General features: G+C 31.8%; 7 protein-coding genes across 7 annotated transcripts in view; 4 read left to right on the top strand and 3 right to left on the bottom strand.

Moving 5' to 3' along the window:
• The window catches only part of RIM15, a gene marked incomplete at both ends in the record, with an annotated part of 4,645 nt that extends 3,646 nt beyond the window's left edge, over positions 1-999 (bottom strand). The window contains one exon of the mRNA XM_001645035.1: positions 1-999. Coding sequence (XP_001645085.1) covers positions 1-999 — 999 coding nt within the window.
• An 851-nt stretch (positions 1,000-1,850) lies between these two features.
• Positions 1,851-2,642, top strand: REX2 (Rex2p; the record flags this gene model as incomplete). Its single annotated transcript, XM_001645034.1, has 1 exon — positions 1,851-2,642. The coding sequence occupies one exon, from the start codon at positions 1,851-1,853 to the stop codon at positions 2,640-2,642; it is 792 nt and encodes a 263-aa protein (XP_001645084.1).
• An 8,995-nt stretch (positions 2,643-11,637) lies between these two features.
• HAC1 (transcription factor HAC1) lies at positions 11,638-12,723 on the top strand (the record flags this gene model as incomplete). The annotated part of the gene is made up of 1 exon (XM_001645033.1): positions 11,638-12,723. One exon carries the CDS (start codon positions 11,638-11,640, stop codon positions 12,721-12,723), a length of 1,086 nt encoding a protein of 361 aa, XP_001645083.1.
• Positions 12,724-15,298: 2,575 nt separating this feature from the next.
• Positions 15,299-16,411, top strand: AGX1 (alanine--glyoxylate transaminase; the record flags this gene model as incomplete). Its single annotated transcript, XM_001645032.1, has 1 exon — positions 15,299-16,411. The coding sequence occupies one exon, from the start codon at positions 15,299-15,301 to the stop codon at positions 16,409-16,411; it is 1,113 nt and encodes a 370-aa protein (XP_001645082.1).
• Positions 16,412-16,887: 476 nt separating this feature from the next.
• Kpol_1035p36 (serine hydroxymethyltransferase) lies at positions 16,888-18,297 on the top strand (the record flags this gene model as incomplete). The annotated part of the gene is made up of 1 exon (XM_001645031.1): positions 16,888-18,297. One exon carries the CDS (start codon positions 16,888-16,890, stop codon positions 18,295-18,297), a length of 1,410 nt encoding a protein of 469 aa, XP_001645081.1.
• Positions 18,298-18,481: 184 nt separating this feature from the next.
• On the bottom strand, positions 18,482-21,007 carry MNL2 (putative mannosidase MNL2; the record flags this gene model as incomplete). Its single annotated transcript, XM_001645030.1, has 1 exon — positions 18,482-21,007. The coding sequence occupies one exon, from the start codon at positions 21,005-21,007 to the stop codon at positions 18,482-18,484; it is 2,526 nt and encodes an 841-aa protein (XP_001645080.1).
• A 925-nt stretch (positions 21,008-21,932) lies between these two features.
• On the bottom strand, positions 21,933-22,997 carry CAK1 (cyclin-dependent protein kinase-activating kinase CAK1; the record flags this gene model as incomplete). Its single annotated transcript, XM_001645029.1, has 1 exon — positions 21,933-22,997. The coding sequence occupies one exon, from the start codon at positions 22,995-22,997 to the stop codon at positions 21,933-21,935; it is 1,065 nt and encodes a 354-aa protein (XP_001645079.1).
• Positions 22,998-23,209: the final 212 nt, after the last annotated feature.

Below are 23,209 nucleotides of genomic sequence, written 5' to 3'. Positions count from 1 at the left end.
GTCCGTGATATCCTGAATATATGATGTGGACTTCGGAGAAAATTGATATCGTAAGCAATATTGGGGGTTATTATTACCACTAAGAGAAATTTTTAGCAACATAGACTGATCTGTCTCAGCTCCAATTTTACTTGAATTTATATCTGCTGCCATTTCTGATAATTCTATTAGATTTTTTAGCACTGAATATGATAGCTGGACAGGCAAATCTTTATAATCTGTATGTATTATTCTATTTTCCTTCATCTCTTGTTCGCTTCCTTCCAGTATGTTCGTTAAGAAGTTAATATGTTCAATAATGGAATCATTTATTATTTGTATTGCCGATTGGATTCTATGTTCACAAACACAACTTTTGGAATGGCTCTCTAACCACCAATCAGGTAAGAAATTTTCACAAACCCTACATAACTCTAGGTTTGGATCTGGAAGATTTGACTCATCGGTACACAGTTGTGTTTCCAAATAATTTAAATATTCCATAAATATAAAGCTTCCGAAACCTAACATCTTAATAAAATCTTCTGGCAATCTATTTGTCAATTTATCATTTTCTTGCAACGTAATATCATAAGGTTTAATTATCCACATTGAATGTGTAGGAAGTTGAGTAATAGTATTATGAATTAAAATACCACATGCCTCTAAAGTTACAGGAATATTATTACTATCATTAACGTCGAATGTAATTGTGTAAGAAATTGTATCATTTTCTGTCCATAACTTCAATACCTCGATGAATACTGATTTATCCTTTTCCGAACCAACAATTATATCAGATATTGAAGAATCAGGTTTTGGTGGCTCTGTGCCTATAATATTTTTCCAAATCGGAGATATATATCTTATATTGCCATTTAAGTCCAATTCCAATATCATAGATGGGTTTGACTCCGTGGCTTGATTCAAATACCTCTCATAATTCGAAGAGGAAGTATTTGAAGAAGTGTTTGAAGAAGTAGAAGAAGATGGCGAACAATTTTGAATAATATCTCCCATTTCTACTTATATTCGAAGAAGTTCCTCAATTTTTAAAACTTAAAACTTAATACTTATAACTTATAACTTAAATGTCAACCCAGAACTTCTTAGAAACACAAAAATAAACGGAATTTGTATTTCCTTGTAAAGTGTTCACTTTTTGTTTGTTTGCTTACTTATTTTCTTTCTTTCTCGACTCCAAAATACGTTTTTTCCTATCTCCAACACTTATCACTCTCTCTAATCAAATTCACACCAACTAACAGAAATTAAATTAAACTGCCCTAGAAATAGACTCCTTATCAATAAAATAGTCACGGACACAATATCTAATCCCAAATTCCAAAACGATTAATCTGAAATCCAAATTATTTCACAATTGCATCACCTATACCCAAAAAAATAATATTAATAAAGAAGCCAGATCCTTTCTTGTAGCACTAAAAGAAACCTGATGAGACAAAACCGAAAATAATCTAAAATACACAAACACACACAAACACAGACACACACCCAACAATCGAAACAGGAATACCAAATAAAAAGTATCAAATACTGTCGGTACCTTCCTTGATGACTACTTTTCTATCCCAAACTTAAACATCAATAGGGTTTATGTATTTAAAATAAACTGATTATAAATTTTAACCCAAAAATTATTTAATATGGGGAAGGTAGCCAAGTATCCAACTTTCTAAAAAAAAAAAGGCTTTATTTAATGACGATGAAAAAAATATACATATGTTATATTATATTGAAATTTTATAGAGAGATGAGATGTTAAATTTATGGGTCTAAAGGGTTAAGTTTTGTTGATAGAGGTTAATTTATTAACGGTTTTTGGATTATATCTGGTTGTTGTTTGGTTGATGTTTTTTTTTCGAAGGTTTTATGGTATTCAGAGGAAAAATAATTATTTGAACAAGGTTAATATTGGTAAAAGTGCTGGAAAATTTGTATTTAAGAAGGCTAATATGGTTGAAGTTAAGAATCCTGTTGTTTGGATTGATTGTGAAATGACTGGTTTGAACCATGTGAATGATCATATAATCGAGATTTGTTGTATTGTTACTGATGGCGATATGAACGTTGTTAAAGACCCTGGGACTGGCGAGGATAATGTTTATGAAAGTGTTATTCATTACGATGAGGAAGTGATGTCCAAGATGAATGAATGGTGTATTGATCAGCATGGCAAAAGCGGGTTAACCGAGAAGGTTTTAAAGTCTAATAAATCTTTAAGTAGGGTTCAACAAGAACTTATTAGACATGTTAAGAAATATATCCCTGAGCCAAACAAGGGTGTCCTAGCTGGTAATTCGGTTCACATGGATAGGTTATTCTTGATTAATGAGTTCCCAAGCTTGATCGACCATCTTTTTTATAGAATTATCGATGTTAGCAGCATCATGGAGGTTTGCAGAAGACATAACAATCCTTTGAATTCTGTGGTCCCTAAAAAAATATCAAGCCATACTGCAAAAAGCGATATAATTGAAAGTATTAAACAACTTAAGTGGTACATGAAACATTATTTCAAAAGTACCGAAGAGACAAAAGATTTCGTTAAAGAACAAGAAGATAATATAGCCAAATTAGAGAAACAAGACTTAAAATCAAAAGAGTTAGCAGAAACTGCTAATACAGAAAAAGCTGAATAAATAAGCTTTTGATCTCTCCAGAACTCTTTTTCTACACTTGTACTTAGGTAACAACTTTTTTTTCTTTCTAGGTTAATGACATCATTGATGATAAATTTTCATTTTTCTATATTTTCAATATTCAACTCTTTAAACTATCACCCAAAGTTGCGATGGGCTAGACTTTGTTAAGCTATCATGTCTCGAATATCTTATGTTTCATGAATCATAGGTTGAACCAGTTTGGGTAATGTTTCGTCTTTTTTGTTGACGTAAGCAAATGCTATACTTTCAGTGTCAAAATATTGCCATGCATTTATTTCGATAAGTTTCTGAACTAGAGAAGTAGTAACAATAGTAACTGGTAATTCACTTTAGAGCAATGCTATTCCTCTTTTTTTCCTCTCTTAGCCAGAAGGAACATCCAACGGTTTCAATTGTTTGAAATAACATTCTCGAGATAAAATTCGCTTGTGGTAACGGATTACGCTATTGAAATAAACTAGGTAACATTTATCTTTACAGTTGTCATACAACAAGCTTTTTAAACCCAATAAATGCTGTTGAATAAAATAAAATGCAATTCATTCAAATGTAATTACAAAATGTTGGATTTATTGGTAATTGTAATTCTAAAAATAACTCTGAAACATCATGTTTTTTTGGTTTCTTACTTAAACAAAGTATTTATAATGACATGCGGTTTCACTCACTTTCTCCTCTCTAACTCTCTTTTTGATGTTGGTTGTTTTTTGGTTGGATAATTAAGCTTTATCATTTTATTTACAGCCGTCCATCTACCAACTCGGATTTCCTTTGGATTAAGCTTTTAAAAGATGGCTTCCACAGATGCTTAATTTGTTTCAGAATTGCATTCTGGAAATCTCACCACTCTAACAGTTCTAATTAAAGTGTAATGAATTTCGTAATGGATAGCATCCAAAGAGATGAGTTTTATTTCTCAAACATGATGTTATTACTGAAGCATGCCAAGTAATGTATATTATTAACTTTACGAAAAAGAACGTACCATATTTTTTCTGAATGTACTAAACGATGGGATAACTTAACTATTTACCGATTCAAGAACAGTTGGAATCCTAAATATTAGAAATAAAACCATTTTAATCAAAATTTCATGAGAAATAGCTTCTTATAAAGAAAGACATCAAGTTTCAAATTGAAAATTTGAAGAAAAAGTTTTCGATAAGTTCAATTACTTTTGAAGTTTTTTTCATTGAGGCTAGTAATTTTCTCCAGCCATCCAAAATAAAATAAGAAACAGTTCTACTGTACTGAATTAATCAGAAACTAAAATAAGCCAAACAATTAGTAGTTTCAATATTGCGAAGTCAATGGTGAAAGGTTTTCATAAATCGCAATTTTTAAACGATAGAAGAAACAGTTATCTAAAGTTAAATGAAATTTACCTTTTACGATCATGCTTATTTAATTTCCATGTACAAAGAGGAGACGGTGTCCTTTTTACAGCAAGAATATATCGAAACTATGTTTCTTTTGGTCGCAATAGGAACAGTAGTAAGGAAGATTGAGTAAGCCATCATTGATTAGTATTTTCAAAAATGTTACTATTTCTTCAGTAATTCATGTGAGGACACATAATCCTAAACAGGGTATTCGAAAGGAATCAATAGGTTGTCGTGATGAATAATGCATTGCAAGAAAAGAAAAAATAAGCTATATCATTAGATGTAAGGATGGTGACATTTGGAATTATCTTTTCTCTAATGCAAAACGTAGATGCTTTGCATTAAAAGATAAGAATAAATCCCTCAGGATGCATATAGTATCAATTCAAAGTACTATGATATTTCTGATTCGGTAGTTATAGGCAATAATCAAGAGGCAGGTCAGTATATTACATTCTTAAAGAAGATGTAAAAAAAAAAGTATTGACAATTGAGTAATATTTTTGCAGTGCGTCGTTTGATAACCTTGGAGAACACAGAACAAAATAGAACAAAATAAAATAAATTGGAACAAATTAGAACAAATTAGAACAAATTAGAACAAATTAGAACAAATTAGAACAAAATAAGATAAAACAAAACGTAAAACCAAGGTCTTGGTATTGAAGCTCGTACCAATCCCGCACAATCTCGTCATCCTTGGTCAAAGCCGAAATAACTCTTAATTTATTAAACTAAGAGGACAACTTTATACAAAACAGCAACAATTTGTTAGAAATCTAATAAATTAGATAATAATTGTTAGTAGAACCATCATTATTATAACAAAATTAGTTTCAAAATGAGTTAGCTGTCAGAAACAAAATGTAAAAGGCACCATGAATAAACAAAGTATCGAGTAGGTAGAAAAGGAAGAAATAAATGGAATTTCCATCATTATTTGAAGCATACATTAGATATTTATTAAGTAATATAATAATAAAATCAGTGAAGAAGGAAAAAAGGTTAAATGCTGAGGAATAAATTAGCCACATTAGGAGAGCTTCCTTCAACGACAGGTGTCTCAAATGTATAGTTTCCCATCCCAATAGAACAAGAACTCTCCTGGAATAAGTAAGCAAAATAAAGATAAAATCAAATAAAAAAACATTAAAGGAATTAAACTAAACTAAACTAAACTAAACAGCCTTGTTCCAATTTTGATTTCTACCAGAAATCAATGCATAGATGCGTGTTCTTTCATGAATTGAATTTCTTCTTCCTAGTAGTTCCTGATATTTCCCATATGTCTCTACTCTCTTGAATTAAGCATAGAATAAACAAGATACTCCTCTTTAACTTAGTTCTTGATTTGGAATCTTCAATTGTTCAAGTTCTGAATGGTTTTCCAGGTAAATTCAGTTTAATACCCTTAATAGGTTACGAAGCCTGAAGACGGAACAATTCTTTCAGAGATCTTACAGAAACGGAACATACGATCCGAATAGGTATCGTAAACCATTGTTTCAAGGCAGTCGTCTTACGTTTGCCTTACATAGATTTAAGAAGCAAGGTGATGCATAACGGACACTCATTTTCTTACAACGTTTTATTAGAATATTCAAGTTTCCATCTCCATGTCAGTAAACAGTAGCAGATGCTATTATTTTCTTGTCTTGCTGTTGTAATAATTATGAATCAATGAAAAAGGAAAATGTTCAAAAAACTCATTAACACGTCACTGTGTTCTTTTCCTAATCGAGAGTGGAAACCTACAAAAGATGTAGTTCACGTACTTTAGGTAGTTCATGCAGTCGCTCATTATTGTACTGTCTGGAACAGAATTTAAAAGAAAGCATAAATGGGGAGAAGTAACCTCAGTTACGATGGAAAGTTTATTGCTAGGAAGGTCTGCTCTCTTTACTTTCCTGTTTCATCGGGTCGATTGAGCTGTTTCGGATTTCAATTTTTGTTCTTGTGAGTTTATAGAGATGGAAGAGAGTGTCGTTGTAGAAAGATGTGATTATGTTATGGAGGAAGGCATTGTAATATTCAAAGTTGGGGTGATTGAACGAAGGTTGGGTTGAAAGGTTCATTTCTTCGCTATTTATTTTTATTTTTATTTTCATTTTCATCTTATTTTGGAAAATTTGGAGAATGGTAGCGAGTAAGAGGGAGATGTTGCTGGAAGGGAAATGGAAATGGAAAGGGATAAGGATATTGATAGGGAGAAGGAGAAGGAGAAGGAGAAGCAGAAGGAGAAGGAGAGGGGAATCAGCTTTGACAAAACTCAGATAGAAAAAAAAATGGAAATAGCAATTGCAGTAGTAGTGGCAGTGTTACTGACAATGGTTGCAGTTGTGACAGCGGTCGCGATAGCTGGAAAGAGAATTTTAAGAGAGAAGACGGAGCATTTGAGGTTTTGGCTGGCCATTTGCTCGTAGCTGACGTACTTTCCTGAAAGAAAAAACGCAAAAGAGAAAATAAGAGTGAGATAGATCCAGAACCCTGGGACTCGGTGAAAGTATTGAAGGAAAACTTGGACCCAAACCGTAATTGGAAAGATAAAAGAACTAAATGTGAAACAGGTGAGGTTGTAAAGACAAACATCCAAGCAGATAACAACAGAAAGAAATCAAGAAGAGCAAATCGGTGGTCTAGGTATAAGAGCTATACTATTCTCTTTGCCGAAAACAACCGAGTGTATCGTTTAGAACATCGTTTCTGTAAATATGCGTGGATGTGTCTGTACAATTGAACAAAAATTAAAGATATCGATTCTAGTAATGTATGCATTTTTCAAAGCTCCCTTATTCTTGATTTTTGTAAAATGTATCTAGTATAGTAAAAACGATGTCAATAATTCGATTCTATGTAGTGCGTTTTATGCATGTATACGCGTGCATGTATCTGCATACATGTACTTGGCTGAACTCTACCAGTTTGTGTCTCTGTCTTTGCCGTCGAGATGCATATTAGTATGATTTTTTTTCTTCCATTCAAGCTCACAACATCAGCAAGCGAGAGCAAATAAGGATACAAGCTGTCAATACCAAGATGGCTGTGATCGAAGACTTCTCCAGTACCCGCCATTCATTTCATAGTAAAGTGATATAGCTAATTTGTTTGTATATGATTATGTATATGAAGATGTATATGAATATGAAGATGTATATGTATCTGAAGATGTATATGTATGTGTATATGTGTATGTGTACAAGTCTGATCCATGAGCATCTTAAACTCAGAACCAAGAGATGGACCCGTTTCGAAATAGGAAGGATATAGAGAGAAAAGCAAGAGAGAACACTGGTTCTACAGAGTTCTCTCTTCAATGATTCATGGAACACTCCAAAATAGGAAATTTTCAAATTCCTGTGTTTCATTTGTTGAATTCTTGAGACGTTTCTTATTTTGGAAAATCTCTCTTTTGTGTGCAGCCGTCTGAGCTCAATGAGAATAAAAATGATATTTTCTTTTTTGCTATCCTTTTGCTTTTCCTATTTTGCGAATCCTTTCATGTATTTGTGTTTCTTTTTCGGTTTTAATACCTAGAGTTCACCACAGACTACCATGCGAGCACCACAAAAGAACAAACGGCGTATCCCCGCAGCTTTCTCATCACCTCTAGTTTCTTTATCAGTAGATTATCCTATTCTTGAATCCAGAAAAGGAAGCTTGAAAAAGGAAAATAATACAAAAATAAAGCAAAATCACAAATGCACAAAATGATATCATAGAATGGCAAATACCCTGCTTCCCGGTCTACTTCATTTTCTCTGGATTTTTTCTCTAATCCCGGAACAGATTCCCGACAGATTCGGCTCCAAATCACAATTCCGCTCTCTGTTATATCTCTCTTTTTTTCAATCAGCAGATCGCCTAAATTGGAATTGGCCCCTATCGTCTGGCTTCGACAGCAATTCCAATTTGGGTACCACGGATATCACTTTTGTCACATAGAGCTGTCGGCCCATTTCTTGAAATGAGGTGAACATATTCTATGCTGTTCTAAAAACCTTCTGCTCATCTCTATAATTATGGACAGCAATTATCTTCAATTGACTTTCAAATTAGCGATGCAAGAGAATCAAAAGTCGCAATTATTAATTCCAATTGCTAGTGAATCAACGAATTAATAATTCATTTTTGTTTTTTTTGCTTTTTTATTTTATTATATTTTTTTATCTTTACTTTTTTTATTTTAATAATTTGCTTGGTCTGCTTTCTTTAAAACAAGAAGCTGACAGACCCTGCTGAATTATACTTTCACCATCTCATTCTCTTCTCTATTTCATTTCATTCCACTCCATTCCCCCCCCCCCTCCCTATCTTCTTCTCGGTCTATCATTTCCTTACAAAAAAGGTTCTGTATAAACCTGCCATATTCGATTAAGGAAATATTTGCTAAACTGCTGGCTTCTCGATATTGCAGGTTCAGGGGGATGGGGGAGAACCCAAAAAAGGACGACAACCCATTATAGACGATGATGGTCAATCTTTTGAAGAATAATAACATGTCATCTTATGAAGAAATATCTTTTCTCCCACTTCGTTTCTGTCAACATTCTTCTACTTCCGAAAATTAACACAACATAAAAAGAAACAACTATATTTTCCCTACTCCCTCTTTGAGAAAGAGGTTTTTTTCATTCATGTAAAGAATTGCATCACTTGCCTCATTGAAAAAAGATACTTAGCATTTCTAACAAACATTATATCTATAAAGTGGGTATTTGATCTAACTGCAGGTCTTTACCGCTCGTTCAGTCGCTAAGACTGTATAAATGCATGTCTGTATGTGGCTTTTGTTGAATTACCTCACTTTGTTCAATTCTTTCTGATACACTAATTTTTTTTTAAATTCTTGAGAAGCACTGTCACAGAAGATGTATGTATAATATGGTCTTACTACATGGAAGAATATTTTTTACTTAGAAATGTTACAAGATAATCAATATCTTTCATAATCAATTGTTTTAGCAGTAGCATAATGTTTATTTTTTTGGGAATTGGTATTCCTCTAATTTTTGTTAAAGGAGAAAGCAAGAGCTTTAATGTTATTAATTTTTTATAAAACACAATCAAAGAAAGGAAAGTGAACAATCAAAGCAGGGAAATTCCTACGATTTATTGACCATGCATCTTCTTTCCATAAAGCATCCATATCTTTTAATGCAGAGATGCCTATACTGTACGTTTGACTTTTATTATTAAAGAAAGAAAGTAAAAATAACAATTCAATCTGACACAAGCAAACTGATCAATGAATGAATGATGACTTTACAATATTCCTGTACTGATACATCTTCTTTATATTGCTTTTTTTAGTAACTTAGTAAGATAAGTAATGGCATCACATATATAATCGAATAGCATATATTGTAAATTACCCACTTTCATTGTATTTTCTCGCTAGAAAATACCAGGAAAGGGTAAAGCAATAAAGAAAATCTTACGGGACTCAAATACTTTGTTACACTGGTATATTTGTTATATATTTTAGTTTCTTCAAACTTATATTAATTGATACACAGGAGAAGTTAATTGTCTACCTTTTTTGTATTGGACCTTTACTGATACATACGCATTTACGATACTTTCTTAAATTTGCAATACTCAGATTCTCCCTCTTTTTTCTACAGATGTAGTTCTACTGTCGGTAGTGAATAGAAATATTACTATCATATTACTTTATTATCAAAGTTCAGTTCGAGTGCTCGAAAAAGGAATGGCAGCGAATTACGAATATTTTCAAGTTTATCCAATTGAGGGTATTACATTTTGCTTTAAATTTCAATTCTGAAGACACATCCTTCAATTCGTCTCGATTGAATCTGAGTGCATATATAATTTTTCAGGATTCTTAGTTAAAGAAAAGCAGGGACATTAATTGTCTTGGTTGGCACCATATCTTGAAATCTGCATAATTTTGACATTATTTGAGGTATCGTTACAATTTTTACTCAAAGGACAGTTTCTGTCAAAATAAAAATTAAAGGGGATATAGAAGTTTCTTACTGTACAATTCACTACCTAATAGATTCTTGTTCATATCTCTTTAAGAATATTATGTATTATTTAAGTGGGTTCCCTTTTATTAGATCCTTTTAGGGAACATTTCTGCTTTCTCTTCATTTTTACAATAACGATGCATAGTTTGTTAAAATCTAATTTAATTCAATTCTGTTTAACTGCCAATGGTTCTATTTTTTTTCCTTTTTGTTGGATTGTAATGTATCGTATCTCTTATTTTTTTTTTTACTTTTTATGATATTTACTATGGGGTTTATACTGAAGTTTCGAATAATGAGGTTTAAAATAAAAAAGTTTTAATATCTTACTTCTTCTGTATATGTTCATTGTAATCTCTATTATTATTTTAATTCGAAAGGTTAAGATGAAATGTTGTATATTGTATATGGTAAAATTTAGGCTACTTTTTTTGTTACATAAAGACCACTCAATATTCAAAAAAGGACAATTTTTATATTTCTTAGGTTAGTTCTGTATAGAACATCAATTACAGGTTATTTGGAATGATTTCCTTTACCTCATTCTTATGGAATTATTTTGTTTGCAATTGCATTCAAATTTTCGTATACTTCCTCTTTACAGGTCTTTATCAATCCTGTTCACCCCAAATTGTTTTGGCTTTTTTCATGGTTTTTCTTACTTTCTTTTTTGTTGTGGTCTTGTAGTGAATATTTTTTAATTAACTCTTTGCTTACATTAAGTAATTTTTATTTTTATTATTGTTGTTGTTGTTGTCGTTATGATATTTCTAATGACTTAAGAAATTGATGTACTAAGCAGTGATAATTCCTTATACAATTCTTAATTAATTTCGAGTTGCCCTGCAGGAAATTTTAAATACTTCTTTAAAATTTAAAATTGAAATGGGACAATACAATAATTATGTTTTATCTAAAATTTTTAAATTCCAGATTTCAAAAATGTATAAAAGTAGATCGAATGCATTGCATTAAACCAGATTCATGTTTCGAAATTTTAATCAAACATGTCCTAATTTAAAATTTAGATTTTTTTTGTCAATTTTGAATTATTTCATTTGTCCTCATATTCTTATTTTACTTATAGTCCCTTTATTTTATGTATTTAAATTTTTTGTTTAAACTATAATAAAGCAAGCTGTAAGTGAAAGTGTCAATTAAAATCGCCCTTAAGAAAGTTAACATTGTTAATAAAATTAACAAATCAATTTAAGACTTCTATATTATTTCTGTTCTAGATTAATTTCAGATTCAATCACTTTTTTTAGCCTACAAGTTATTTAGATTTTAATTAAATCAAAAAAAATAAAAATAATTATTTCTGTCATTTTTACTATTCGAATTGGATATAAATTCAATTGTTCTGAGAATAGTTTTAGGTTACCATTTATAATTATATCAAATTGATAACTGGTAATATTTTAATAATTTTAGTATATTTATTATCAAGGCAAGTTCAGTTTTGAGTATTGTCATTCGACTGTCAGCTATTATTATATCAGCGAATCCTAATTTTCTAAAATAAAAACGTAACAAAAAGAACAGCTATTAAAGAAGAAGGAATTAAAATACATTGGTATAATTAAAACAAAGATGAGTATTAATGAAATTCCTTTGAACTTCAAATCAACTTTACCTCCAAGGAAGAGAGCGAAGACAAAGGAAGAAAAAGAACAAAGAAGAATTGAAAGAATATTAAGAAATAGAAAAGCTGCTCATCAAAGTAGGGAAAAGAAAAGAATTCATCTGCAATTATTAGAAAAAAAATGTAACATCTTAGAAAAGATACTATCCAAGGTCGATAACTTGGACATATTTCTTCAAAGTGACACATCTTTACTCAAGACTTATAACAAGCTTTCCCAACAAATTAATTCTCATGATAAATCAAATTATCATAAAGGTAAAACTGAAATAATTCCGAACACTTCAATTTTAGTCCAATCAAAAGGTAATAACAAGACATCTTCAATTACTTTACTAACTCCAAACTCTTCAACAAATACTATAATTAGCCCTATCACCAAGTTTCATAAAGATGATGTACTAAGGAATGATGGTACTAACCATCCTCATAAAAGAATTCCAATTGCAAATAAAAATAAGAGTAGTAGGAGCTATGCAGAGGCAAATGCTGATGATAATTTCATGGCTACTTCATTGAATAGCAGTACTTTTTCTTCCAACTCACCTCCATCGTCTGTCATCTCACCAGTAAGCTCTGTTGAAAATTTTGATATTGAGGTCAAGAAAGAAGATGATCCTGTCGCTATATTAAATCATACAAATTTGAATACATGGGATCTCCAATTCAATAAAGACATGACTACTAATATGATTAAATTCGAGGATGATGAACCACATGAACAATTTGAAATGACAAATCAATTTGATTTGGCACCACAAGGTACTTCCCAAAATGAATTTATGTTCTTTGACAATAGCAATCAACATATAAATTTTTACAATAATAACTCACACAACAGTTATAGTCGGGAAGACAACAATGTAAATTCTACATTTCCAAATTCCAATCAAAGCCATGAGTTTAATAATAACAGTAATGGTAATGGAAATAATGGCAGTAACCATTATTTTTCTGGTAAAACAAACTCAGATGATTATTCATTTATTTATGTTGATGAGTCCAGGAGATATAATAACGGAAGTATGTTTTAACAATAGTAATGATTCTAATTTATTATTTCTAAACCCATACTTGCCATATCCATCGAAAAATAGATTGATCTTTTTACGTCAAGTCCTCCAACAAATATAATATTTCCTAATTGCCAACAACATAATAATTAATGAGATCAAGAGTTGATTTAAGGTCATTGGCGATGTATTCTTTTCCAAACTATTTCATATTTTTTTTCCTTCTCTATCTAATCATTCCAAACTTATTAATGCCAGTATTTTTAAGTTACCTAGCATCAAGAAATCTTTGAAAGATTCACAACTAACTTTACTAACTTTCTAGGTTACAACATTTGTTACCCTAGATATGTAGAACCCAATTGTATTTAAGTAGTTACAACGAACATTTTATAAAGTATATATGTATAAAATAATTTACTATTAAAAATTAATAATAAAATAAATTACAGTCAAGAAAAATGAATCGATTAAAATGAATCACCATTGATCAATTTGAAATATTAGAAAGTTCTCATTCCCCTCCAGCTGTCATTTAATTTTAACTATTTTTATAATTTATGTTTAGGTGTCTAATAATCTATTGAAGAAATAGTTAATATATCTAAATTTCGAGAAATTAGAACAAGAACCTGTTAAAATACAGAGCCATACAAACTAACATATATAAAAGTGTTTCAAAACCCACTAGATAGTTGTCAACGTTCATATACATAATTTGCTGTCTTTTGTCAAATCAGACACATTACAATTGTAGCGATAGTCACGTGACCTATTAAATATTACAGCCGTGCTTCTTTAGCTTCTCTATAAGAATAATACAAAGAATCTGTTCAACTAGTTGGTATCAAATTCATACCTACAAATCGTTATTTTAAATGCCAATCTCCGACTGCATTGCTAAAAGAAACGTCCACTTCATAACGTCCACTGTCGTCAGTTGTTCGAGAACGGATTGGTAACCGCAATATGTAAAAAATCTTAAAATAGCAGAACTGTATTTGATGATACCTTTAATCCGAAAAGGAGCAAAGGCACTACTACTAATTACAGAATTTGCGGAACAGAACTAGACTAGAGTCACTAACTAGTTCAAATTGCAAAAAACACACATCAATTATATAAATATTACTAATATTTACAGTTAACGGTTTTCTTTAAAACATCAGAAGCAACCTTGCTTTTCTTTGATGTAACATTTATTTATGATGGATCTATTTGGAAAAGTGGGAGATGATAACTTCTCCTGACCAATTAGAGAAGGTTTAACAAGCCTAAGAGACAAACATACTATTATCTTCATGATCATCAAAGTTCATGGAATGAGAATATGGTGAGGAAGCATTGTATATGAAGCAGAATAATTTTACAATCACTGGATCACCCTCATCACAAATAATTGTTAAGTTACCTGTAAATTTACACAAGTTCAACGTTGAATTGAATTCAGCGTCCCCACCCCCACATAACAAACAAATCTTGGCTACAAGTTATCACTATTACTCATGGAAGCTTTTCTTCTATGCAACTTTTAACATTAAAAGTAGAAGTAATGTCTTGATATCTAACATAAAGAGGATAAATTACAGATGGGCCAACAACCTGCAAAAGGCAAGGTAAATAACAAAATGGTGGAGACTTTATATAAAACATCGAATCTTGTTAAAAACGTATTGTATTGAGATCGTTATTTTATTCTTCTTCTCTGTCAACAGTTCCATAATGTATTGTTTGTTAATGCAGTGTTAGTAGCCGTATTTATGATAGTTACTAGTCCACTTACTAGAGCTGAACACAATACGTAGCAATTAGCATAATCTAGTTGATGCCATATGATGCTTGACAAAATTTGCTTGAGCTGAAAGCATGATGGTCATATATACTATAAAACCTGGTAACCTCAGGCTTAAGTTTCTTGTTGTAAATTAAATATGTTTCTCCTACGTCATCGTCCCTTCTCTACCTCCTTCATTGAAAAAAGGATAGTTTTAACAAGAGCAATAAGATCGTATGAAATTAATTCCCCCAGATATTCAAATATTTGTTGTCTTGCAAATTGTATTATTTTGCAGGTGTAACTGTCCTGTTTACTTGGAAATCCCATCCCGTTTTATTACTCTTAGAGGGCTTGCTTTAGCCTGGTTTGAATGACCGTCTAATACCGATTGAACCTACTTAATGATCTGGTTAGATAGTTACAAGGGAGGTTTCATTAATTATGGGGAATTCGTTGAATTAGAGAAGTATATTGGTTACTATTGGTCTATATTCGAGCTTGTTAGAAGGCAGTAGTGACTCACATAGTGCGTAAACGGCACTTTATAGGTGCGATGATGCTATTGAATCATTCAGTATGGTGACAGAACTCGAAGTCACGTGAGAGAATGATTTAAGAATAAGGATGATTAAAAACCAAGGGTATATAAATAAAGTCATAAGGATGGTTCTGTAATTTTATAAAGGGTTTTGTCTTTATAATACTTTATTTTGAACTGTTTTATCTGTTTCTGATATATTCACAAGAACGTATTGTTAATTATTCCTAGATAATTACGTTAAAAACTAAAATATTAATAAATAAAGCATTGCAATCGAGATGAGTTTGATTTTAATTCCAGGTCCTGTAGAATTGAGTGAAAACGTTAAACTTTCATTTAATGATCCAGCATTAGTACCTGCAGATCCATTATTTATTGCTATTTTCCAAAGAGTATTGAAAAATACAAGAAAATTATTTAATTCCACAGACCCTTCTTCACAACCTTTAGTCATTTCAGGTTCAGGTACTCTAGGTTGGGATTTATTTGCTGCTAATAGTATAGATAATGGTGATAATGTATTAGTTATCGATACTGGTTTCTTTTCAGAACATCTTGGTGAGTGTTTGGAATCTTATGGTGCTCAAGTCACATATTTAAAAGCAGAAGTTGGTGATATTGTTCCTTTAAAAGATATCGAGGCTGAACTTGGTAAAAAGCAATATAAAGCTGTTACAGTGACACAGGTCGATACTTCTACAGCTGTGTTAAATGATGTGGAAGGCATCTGTAATATTATTAAAAAAGTTTCCCCAGAATCTTTAATATTTGTTGACGGTGTTTGTTCTATTGCTTGCGAAACATTTGAGTTCGATAAATGGGGGGTAGATTTTTGTGCTTCTGCTTCTCAAAAGGCTATAGGTGCCCCAGTTGGTTTAAGTGTTTCAATTGCTAGTGGTAGATTTGTGAAATTAGCAGAATCGCATAAAAATATTGGTTATTTTACTTCTTTGAAGAAATGGATACCAATTATGAAATCTTATGAAGGAGGTGCAAGTAGTTATTTTGCTACAATTCCAGTAGAAACTGTCAATGCTTTAGATGCTGCTCTAACTGACATTTTCAATTATCCAAATGGGTTACAAGGTAGAATTGAGGCCACTAAGAAAACAAGTGATGAATTTAAATCAAATCTACAAAAACTAGGATTAAAACTGGTGTCGATAAATGAAAATTGCCAGTCACATGGTGTTACAGCAGTTTTTGTCGATAACCCTCAAAAAGTCATTAAATATCTAAGAGATAATGGTGTTGTAATAACTGGTGGCTTGTTGAAAGATATTGGTCCAAAATATATACGTATTGGTCACATGGGTGTATCAGCATGTGATCCAAAATTGAATCATGTACAAAGATGTCTCGAATTGATTACAGAAGCAATCAAAGAATAATTTAATTACAAATATATCAAATTTACTCATGTAGTTAGTTAGTATTCTATAATTTTATTCTACAAGAAATATGTCTACATTTTACACTTTTTTTTTTGAAGTAACCTCTAAAAGTTAATGATAATAAAATCAATGTCTCTCAAGAATAACGCCGTGACCTCAAAACCTTCACCTTAAATCACTTAACTTTTTTTCCATTAAATGAATTTAGGTAGTATAATTTGACGATATCTGATCCATATCAGGAGTGGCTTTCTCTATACCCTTATTTTTAACTTTTTGTCTTTTTTAGCTTATTGAATGCCATAAATAAAAGTCGCTGTAAAGACATCACATTATATTGGGATATAAAAAGGTATATACAGACTCTTCACATAATTACAGAAGAATTCTATTTAGAAAATTGCTCCTAATAAATATTCACATTTATTTGTTACTATTATTGAAAGGTATTAGAAATATTTTATAATCAAGGAATGACGTACACCTTATCAGAGTCACATCGAACTTTATTACAGACGCATTTAAGTCAAACTGATCCTGAGCTTGAAAGTATTATTAAAGATGAAATAGAGAGACAAAAACACTCAATTGATCTAATTGCATCTGAAAATTTTACATCAACTTCTGTTTATGATGCTCTAGGCACTCCTTTATCAAATAAGTATTCTGAAGGATATCCTGGTGCTCGTTATTACGGTGGTAATGAACATATTGATCGTGTTGAATCCTTATGCCAAAAGAGAGCATTAGAAGCATTTAAATTAAATGAAAAAGATTGGGGAGTCAATGTTCAGCCATTATCTGGTTCTCCTGCAAATTTGGAAGTGTACCAAGCACTAATGAAACCACATGACAGACTTATGGGATTGTATTTACCCGACGGTGGCCATCTATCTCATGGTTACGCAACAGAGACAAGGTCTATATCTGCTGTATCCACCTATTTCGAATCTTTCCCATATAGAGTTAATCCAAACACTGGAATAATTGATTATGACAGTTTAGAACGAAATGCCATCTTATATAGACCAAAAATTTTGATAGCTGGAACATCTTCTTATTGTCGTTTAATAGACTACAAGAGAATGAAAGAAATTGCTGATAAATGTGGCGCCTATTTAATGGTAGATATTGCTCACATTGCAGGTTTAATTGTTGCGGATGTCATTCCTTCACCATTCGAATATGCTGACGTTGTCACAACAACTACTCATAAATCTTTAAGAGGTCCCCGTGGTGCAATGATATTTTTCAGAAGGGGAATCAAGTCAATAAATCAGAAAACAGGTAAAGAACAACCATTTGATTTAGAAAATCGTATTAATTTTTCTGTATTCCCAGGACATCAAGGTGGTCCACACAACCATACGATAGCTGCTCTAGCTACAACATTGAAACAAGCAACTACTCCAGAGTTCAAAGAATACCAATTACAAGTATTGAAAAATGCTAAATCAATGGAAGAAGAATTTAAAAAATTGGGTTACAAATTGGTATCTGATGGGACTGATTCACATATGGTTTTAGTTTCATTAAAGGAGATAGGTTTAGATGGCGCTCGAATTGAATACGTATGTGAAAAGATCAATATAGTCCTAAATAAAAACTCGATTCCTGGCGACAAATCTGCAATAGTACCTGGTGGAATACGTGTTGGTGCCCCAGCAATGACAACAAGAGGTATGGGCGAAGCTGATTTCAAGCGTGTCGTTGAATATATTAACCAAGCTGTCAACTTCGCAAAGGAAATTCAGAGTTCACTTCCAGTAGATCATAATAAATTAAAGGACTTTAAGATAGCAGTCGATGGATTGGCTGGAAATTTGGAAGAATTGAAGATTGATATTTTCAATTGGGCAGGATCATTTCCACTTCCTGTTTAATATATATATATATATATATATTATCATTCTATTACCATTCTACTAGGTGTCCTTATATCTTTTTATTCTTTAATGTTCTATAGTAAAAATATTATAAGGTAGATAAATCAATTTATATATATAAATATATTAATACAATGTTTTTCCATTTATTGTGTTAACTAAGATTGAAATAAATATCTAATTATGAATTTACATATTTCTTCATAAAATGTCCTCCAGAGGTTAAAATATAATCATCTAAACTAAATTTATTTCTGTCCATAAATAATAAATAGTAGTATTTTAATGTCTGAGAATACCAACTACTAGGAATTTTAGACGTATTACTATTACCATCGCCAATTTTGGCCATTTCTTTAATATCCCAGATACCTTTGGCTCTTTGATTAATTTGTTTAACAGTGGAAACAGTAGTTTTAAAAAGTTCTCGACCCATATCTCTCCATTTATTATCACCTGTAATTCTATACATGTAAAATATAGGTTCAATTGTGTATGGTGAGAGGATAGTTTGATGTCCCATTTTGTTCACCCAAAGTGGTCTTTCTGGTTGTTTAGCCCATTTCCCTGTTGAAAAATCAATATCAGAGGGATTCACGCTGATGAAACTTTTACCATTTTCTTTTGAAAACATTAGCAATCGATTAATTTTCTGAGATATTGCATCATCATCCAACACCTTCTCATTTGTAACAACATCACCTATTGCTTCATTTTCTTCATCATTATTTAGATGCATATATTTTCCTTCTGCTATCATACTTAATTTAGTTGCTTCATCAAATTGACAGCTACCTAGTTCACAGTCATCTAAATAAAGATGAGCTGGCATCGCCGCTTTAAAGTAATTTGTTAATATGAAACAGCTCTCTGTAATTTCTGATGCAAAATCAGCATAATTTGTAATATTAAATAACTTTGATCCTAGAATTAAGGTCGAGGCCAAGGAGCACGATTGATGATGCATATCCAGATGCTTTTTCATTTCCACTCTCAATTCATTTTTAGAAGGTACGTATGAGGAATGAGTATCCAATGAGGAAATTACTGTAAGTTTCTTCTCAAATGCTGTAACTGGATTGAAAGCCATTAGGTTTTTAATGTGATTCATTCCGTTAATAAAGAATTTTTTAGAACTTGGTGAATTATTGCTATTTAAATTTTCCTCATCTGCACTTGGTGTTTCTTTTGAATTTCCATTTTTCTTGTTATCGATCTTATTTGTAGAGTCTAAATTATGCGATCCAGACTCTTCATTTTCTAATTCCATATCATTATTTGTACTTGTTGAGGTTAAGTAACTTTCTGGAATTTTCATTATATCATAATAATTCAACATTTGAAACATCTTAACAATATTTGCATAAACGGGTTGAGTGTTTTCATTCATAACGAAGAGCTGCGACTTACTCTTGATGTCCTCTGGTGAAACTTTTACAGTACCACCTTGTTGACAGTAAACAAATTGGAAATTTTCATTAATACTTTTCATTACTTGAGAACCTTTAACATGCTTACCTTTCGAGACTTCTGAAGATGTCAACAATTCACAGCCAGAGAAGTCCACATGATCGGGGAACATATAGTCCAAATCGAATTCATCATTTGATTTTGAGATCGTATCATAAATCTTGTATACAAAAGTGAAATATTTGTTCGATTTTGTTAATTGTGATAATCTAGTTAATTCCAAAGCCATATTACTCAAAGCACCAATTTCACTATTTTGATAGGGAAACCTATTTTGATATTGAGTTTTCCAAGGATAGTGTAAAATTGGCAAACCATTTGGAGTATCAAAAGATCTCAAGATGAAATCAGCAATCGATTTTGCACTGGAGAGCAAAACTTCCTCTGATGACAATTCATAAGCTGAAATCAACCCACCCAGAGCTCTTGATGCTAAATCTGGAATATCAATAGTCCCAACGGTGATAGGAGGAATAGTGAAGTCAACCTCTGAGATCAAAGCGACAGCTTCGTCGAATATATTAAATTCATTTGTTAGATATAAAGTATCCAAAATGTCGATTAATTTCAACGGCCATTCTATCTCTATGTTTTCTGTGGCTCTTGACATGACTTGATCAAAATCCAAAGACTTTAACAGTATTTTTCTAATTTCACCTAACATATCCTGATCAGTACTGCCTTGTATATCATCTCTTGAATTTTGAACAATGATTGTATTTTTCTGTGAAACTGTGGTGTCACTTTTTGGCAGTGACATTTCATAAAGTATAGGATATTTTTCCTTGTGATGCAGTAGTAAAGATTGTAACTGTGAAGACGGAAGGTCATTGTATCTGATAAGACTTTCCTTCGATGAATCTGAAATCAGTAGAGGAAAGTATCGATTTTTCTCTTTCAACACCTCAGGATCTGACAAATCCAACGCATGAGACACTTTATCCCCAGTGCTAGTCCCATCACCACTTGCATTTTCCAATACCTTGGAATTACCATACGATGCCAACCCTTCATCAACCTTATCCTTCAGATTTGAATTCGAATTAGAATTCGTATTCGTAGAACCCACAAGCTCATTATTAATAGAGGGCATATATTCATTCTCAGCATATGAATTCAACATATCGATCTCATTCTGGAAAGTATAATAAAACAATAAACAAATAGTAACACAAAGTGGTAGCACAGATCGAAGCCTCCTTATAAGAGACACAATCAATTTACTATAAACTATCATATCGGTACTCTTTTTGTTATCCAGTACCTAACTCCTTTGTTCAAAACCCAATTCAAAACCCAATTCAAAACTTTTAAATTGTACAAATAACAAACAAAACATGCACTACCCAAAAACAACCACTTCAAACAACATTCACCAGAACCTTATAACCCTTTTCCTATCTTTTAATTCTTACTTCTTGTCATCATTTGATTCCAAAACTTCTAAATCAATTTTTGATACTTCTTATATCAAATTCAAAAGTCCATTGCCATATTTGCGAAGAAAACACCGTAGAAACCACAAGAATTTTTCAATATCAAAATCTCGAAATTCGAAATTGGTTTAAGATGATGATGATGAATATAATTTGAACAAGAATCAAATGATGGTTACGAGTTGATGATGAGGTCAAGGTAGGTCAGTGAGGTATCTAGGTATTTTTTAGTGGTTTAAGTTGGATATGAGTGGTGACGGTGAAGTTTCTAGGAAGAGGGCGTTGACTTTGACGCCTGTTTCCAAAGGGAATGCTCGAGGATTTGGAAATGTTGCAATCTCAGGGTCTCGAGTTGAGGATAGATCGATGACAAGTAGCACTATCAAGAAGAGGGTCGTTGGATCTCCTGTTCGTGGGGGTTCTAATGGTTCAGTTGGATTCAATGAATATGATGGGGATGGGGACGGAGGTGAAGAGAGTCAGGAAGTTGCTGTTGACTGGCACAAGATGTATTTGATTCAGAAGAATGAATTGAATAGGGTTAATGCATTGAAGAAGTTTCTTGAATTAGAGAAGCAATTGGGGAAGTGATGTGTATTATATTTTGCATGTATGTTCTAGACCATTATATGCATTTGTTATACGTACATACATACATATATATATGTATATGTTTGTGATTGTGATTGTGATTGTGTTTGGGCAAGGGGAAGTAGAGAGAATTAGCTAGTTCAAGATTTTTAATAATTGTTCCGTTGAAATTCTCAAAGTAGATTGATAATGGACCATACCTAAACAACATTCTATCAGTTTCTCCGTATGTTGCGGATTTTCAATAGTCAATAATCCTGGTAGCCATTCTAATAGCAACGATTTCTGTTCTTCTTTAGTTTTATTATAAAAGTACGTCGAAGTATCGTACCCGCTAAACATACCTATGAAAGCATCTGACGATCCAAATTCAATCACTTGTGACCATTGTTCCTTTGATGGAACTCCAAATTTTTCAAAAATCGAAAAGATTAATTTAATATCGCTTCCAGCATCTAAATGTACTTCATCATTGCTAGCTCCATTATCAACTATAGCTGGTATGTATTCAATATTTGTAAAAGATAATCTGTCCTTCTGTAACCATTGTGTAAGCATAATAAATAATGACCAGATATCAACGCTGTAGGAGTAATTTTTAACTCCAAAGAGTAATTCAGGCGCTTTATATATTGAAGTAGACACATCAGTAATTAAATTATCCTTATCCTCCTTTTGATTATCTTTGAAATCATAAGCAATGCCAAAATCTATAATCTTTAGTATAATTTTATCCTCATCAATAAAATCTAACATGACATTCTGAGGCTTCATATCCCTGTGAATGATCTTCTGAGAATGAATGAAATCCAATCCAACCACTAACTGATTAAAAAAATCATAACAGTATTTATTTGTATCAAATCTATAACGATATTTAACAATTGTGTCCTCACCAATTGAATAGTATGGATTGTTACTGGTCTTTTGACAACTTTGCTGCAAAAAGTCCTGTAGACTCATCTTATAAAATGGGAAAACCAAATTAATATCCTCATCAGTAATCTCTGATGAGATCAATCTTATTATATTATCATTATTAGGTTCTTGCCTATTCAATTTTTGTAGTATCGAGAGTTCTTGATACGGATCATGAGGTGCTATCGAATAATCCTTTTGAATAGACTTAACCACTGTATCATCATCCAACTTTAAAATCCTAGCAAACCGTGTGCTCTTCAACAACTTAGCTGTATCCATAGTTATCCAGTAGCCTCTTTATTTTCTCAAATCCAACAGCTTTGTCTATCTACTTCCATTGCATCAAATGGATCGATATCAAGATGCCCAGAAGTTCCTTTTTTATATTAAATTCACCATAAATCAAAACTATCAATAACTTAATCGAACAACAATGCATTAGCTCATTACAAAGATTCTATTCTATTCTATTCTATATAATAAATTTTAAA

This window comes from Vanderwaltozyma polyspora, genomic scaffold, assembly GCF_000150035.1.
Source record: "Vanderwaltozyma polyspora DSM 70294 KpolScaffold1035 genomic scaffold, whole genome shotgun sequence".
NCBI lineage: Eukaryota > Fungi > Ascomycota > Saccharomycetes > Saccharomycetales > Saccharomycetaceae > Vanderwaltozyma > Vanderwaltozyma polyspora.
Note: the sequence above shows the minus strand (reverse complement) of the source record. Positions and strands in the feature narration are given on the sequence as shown.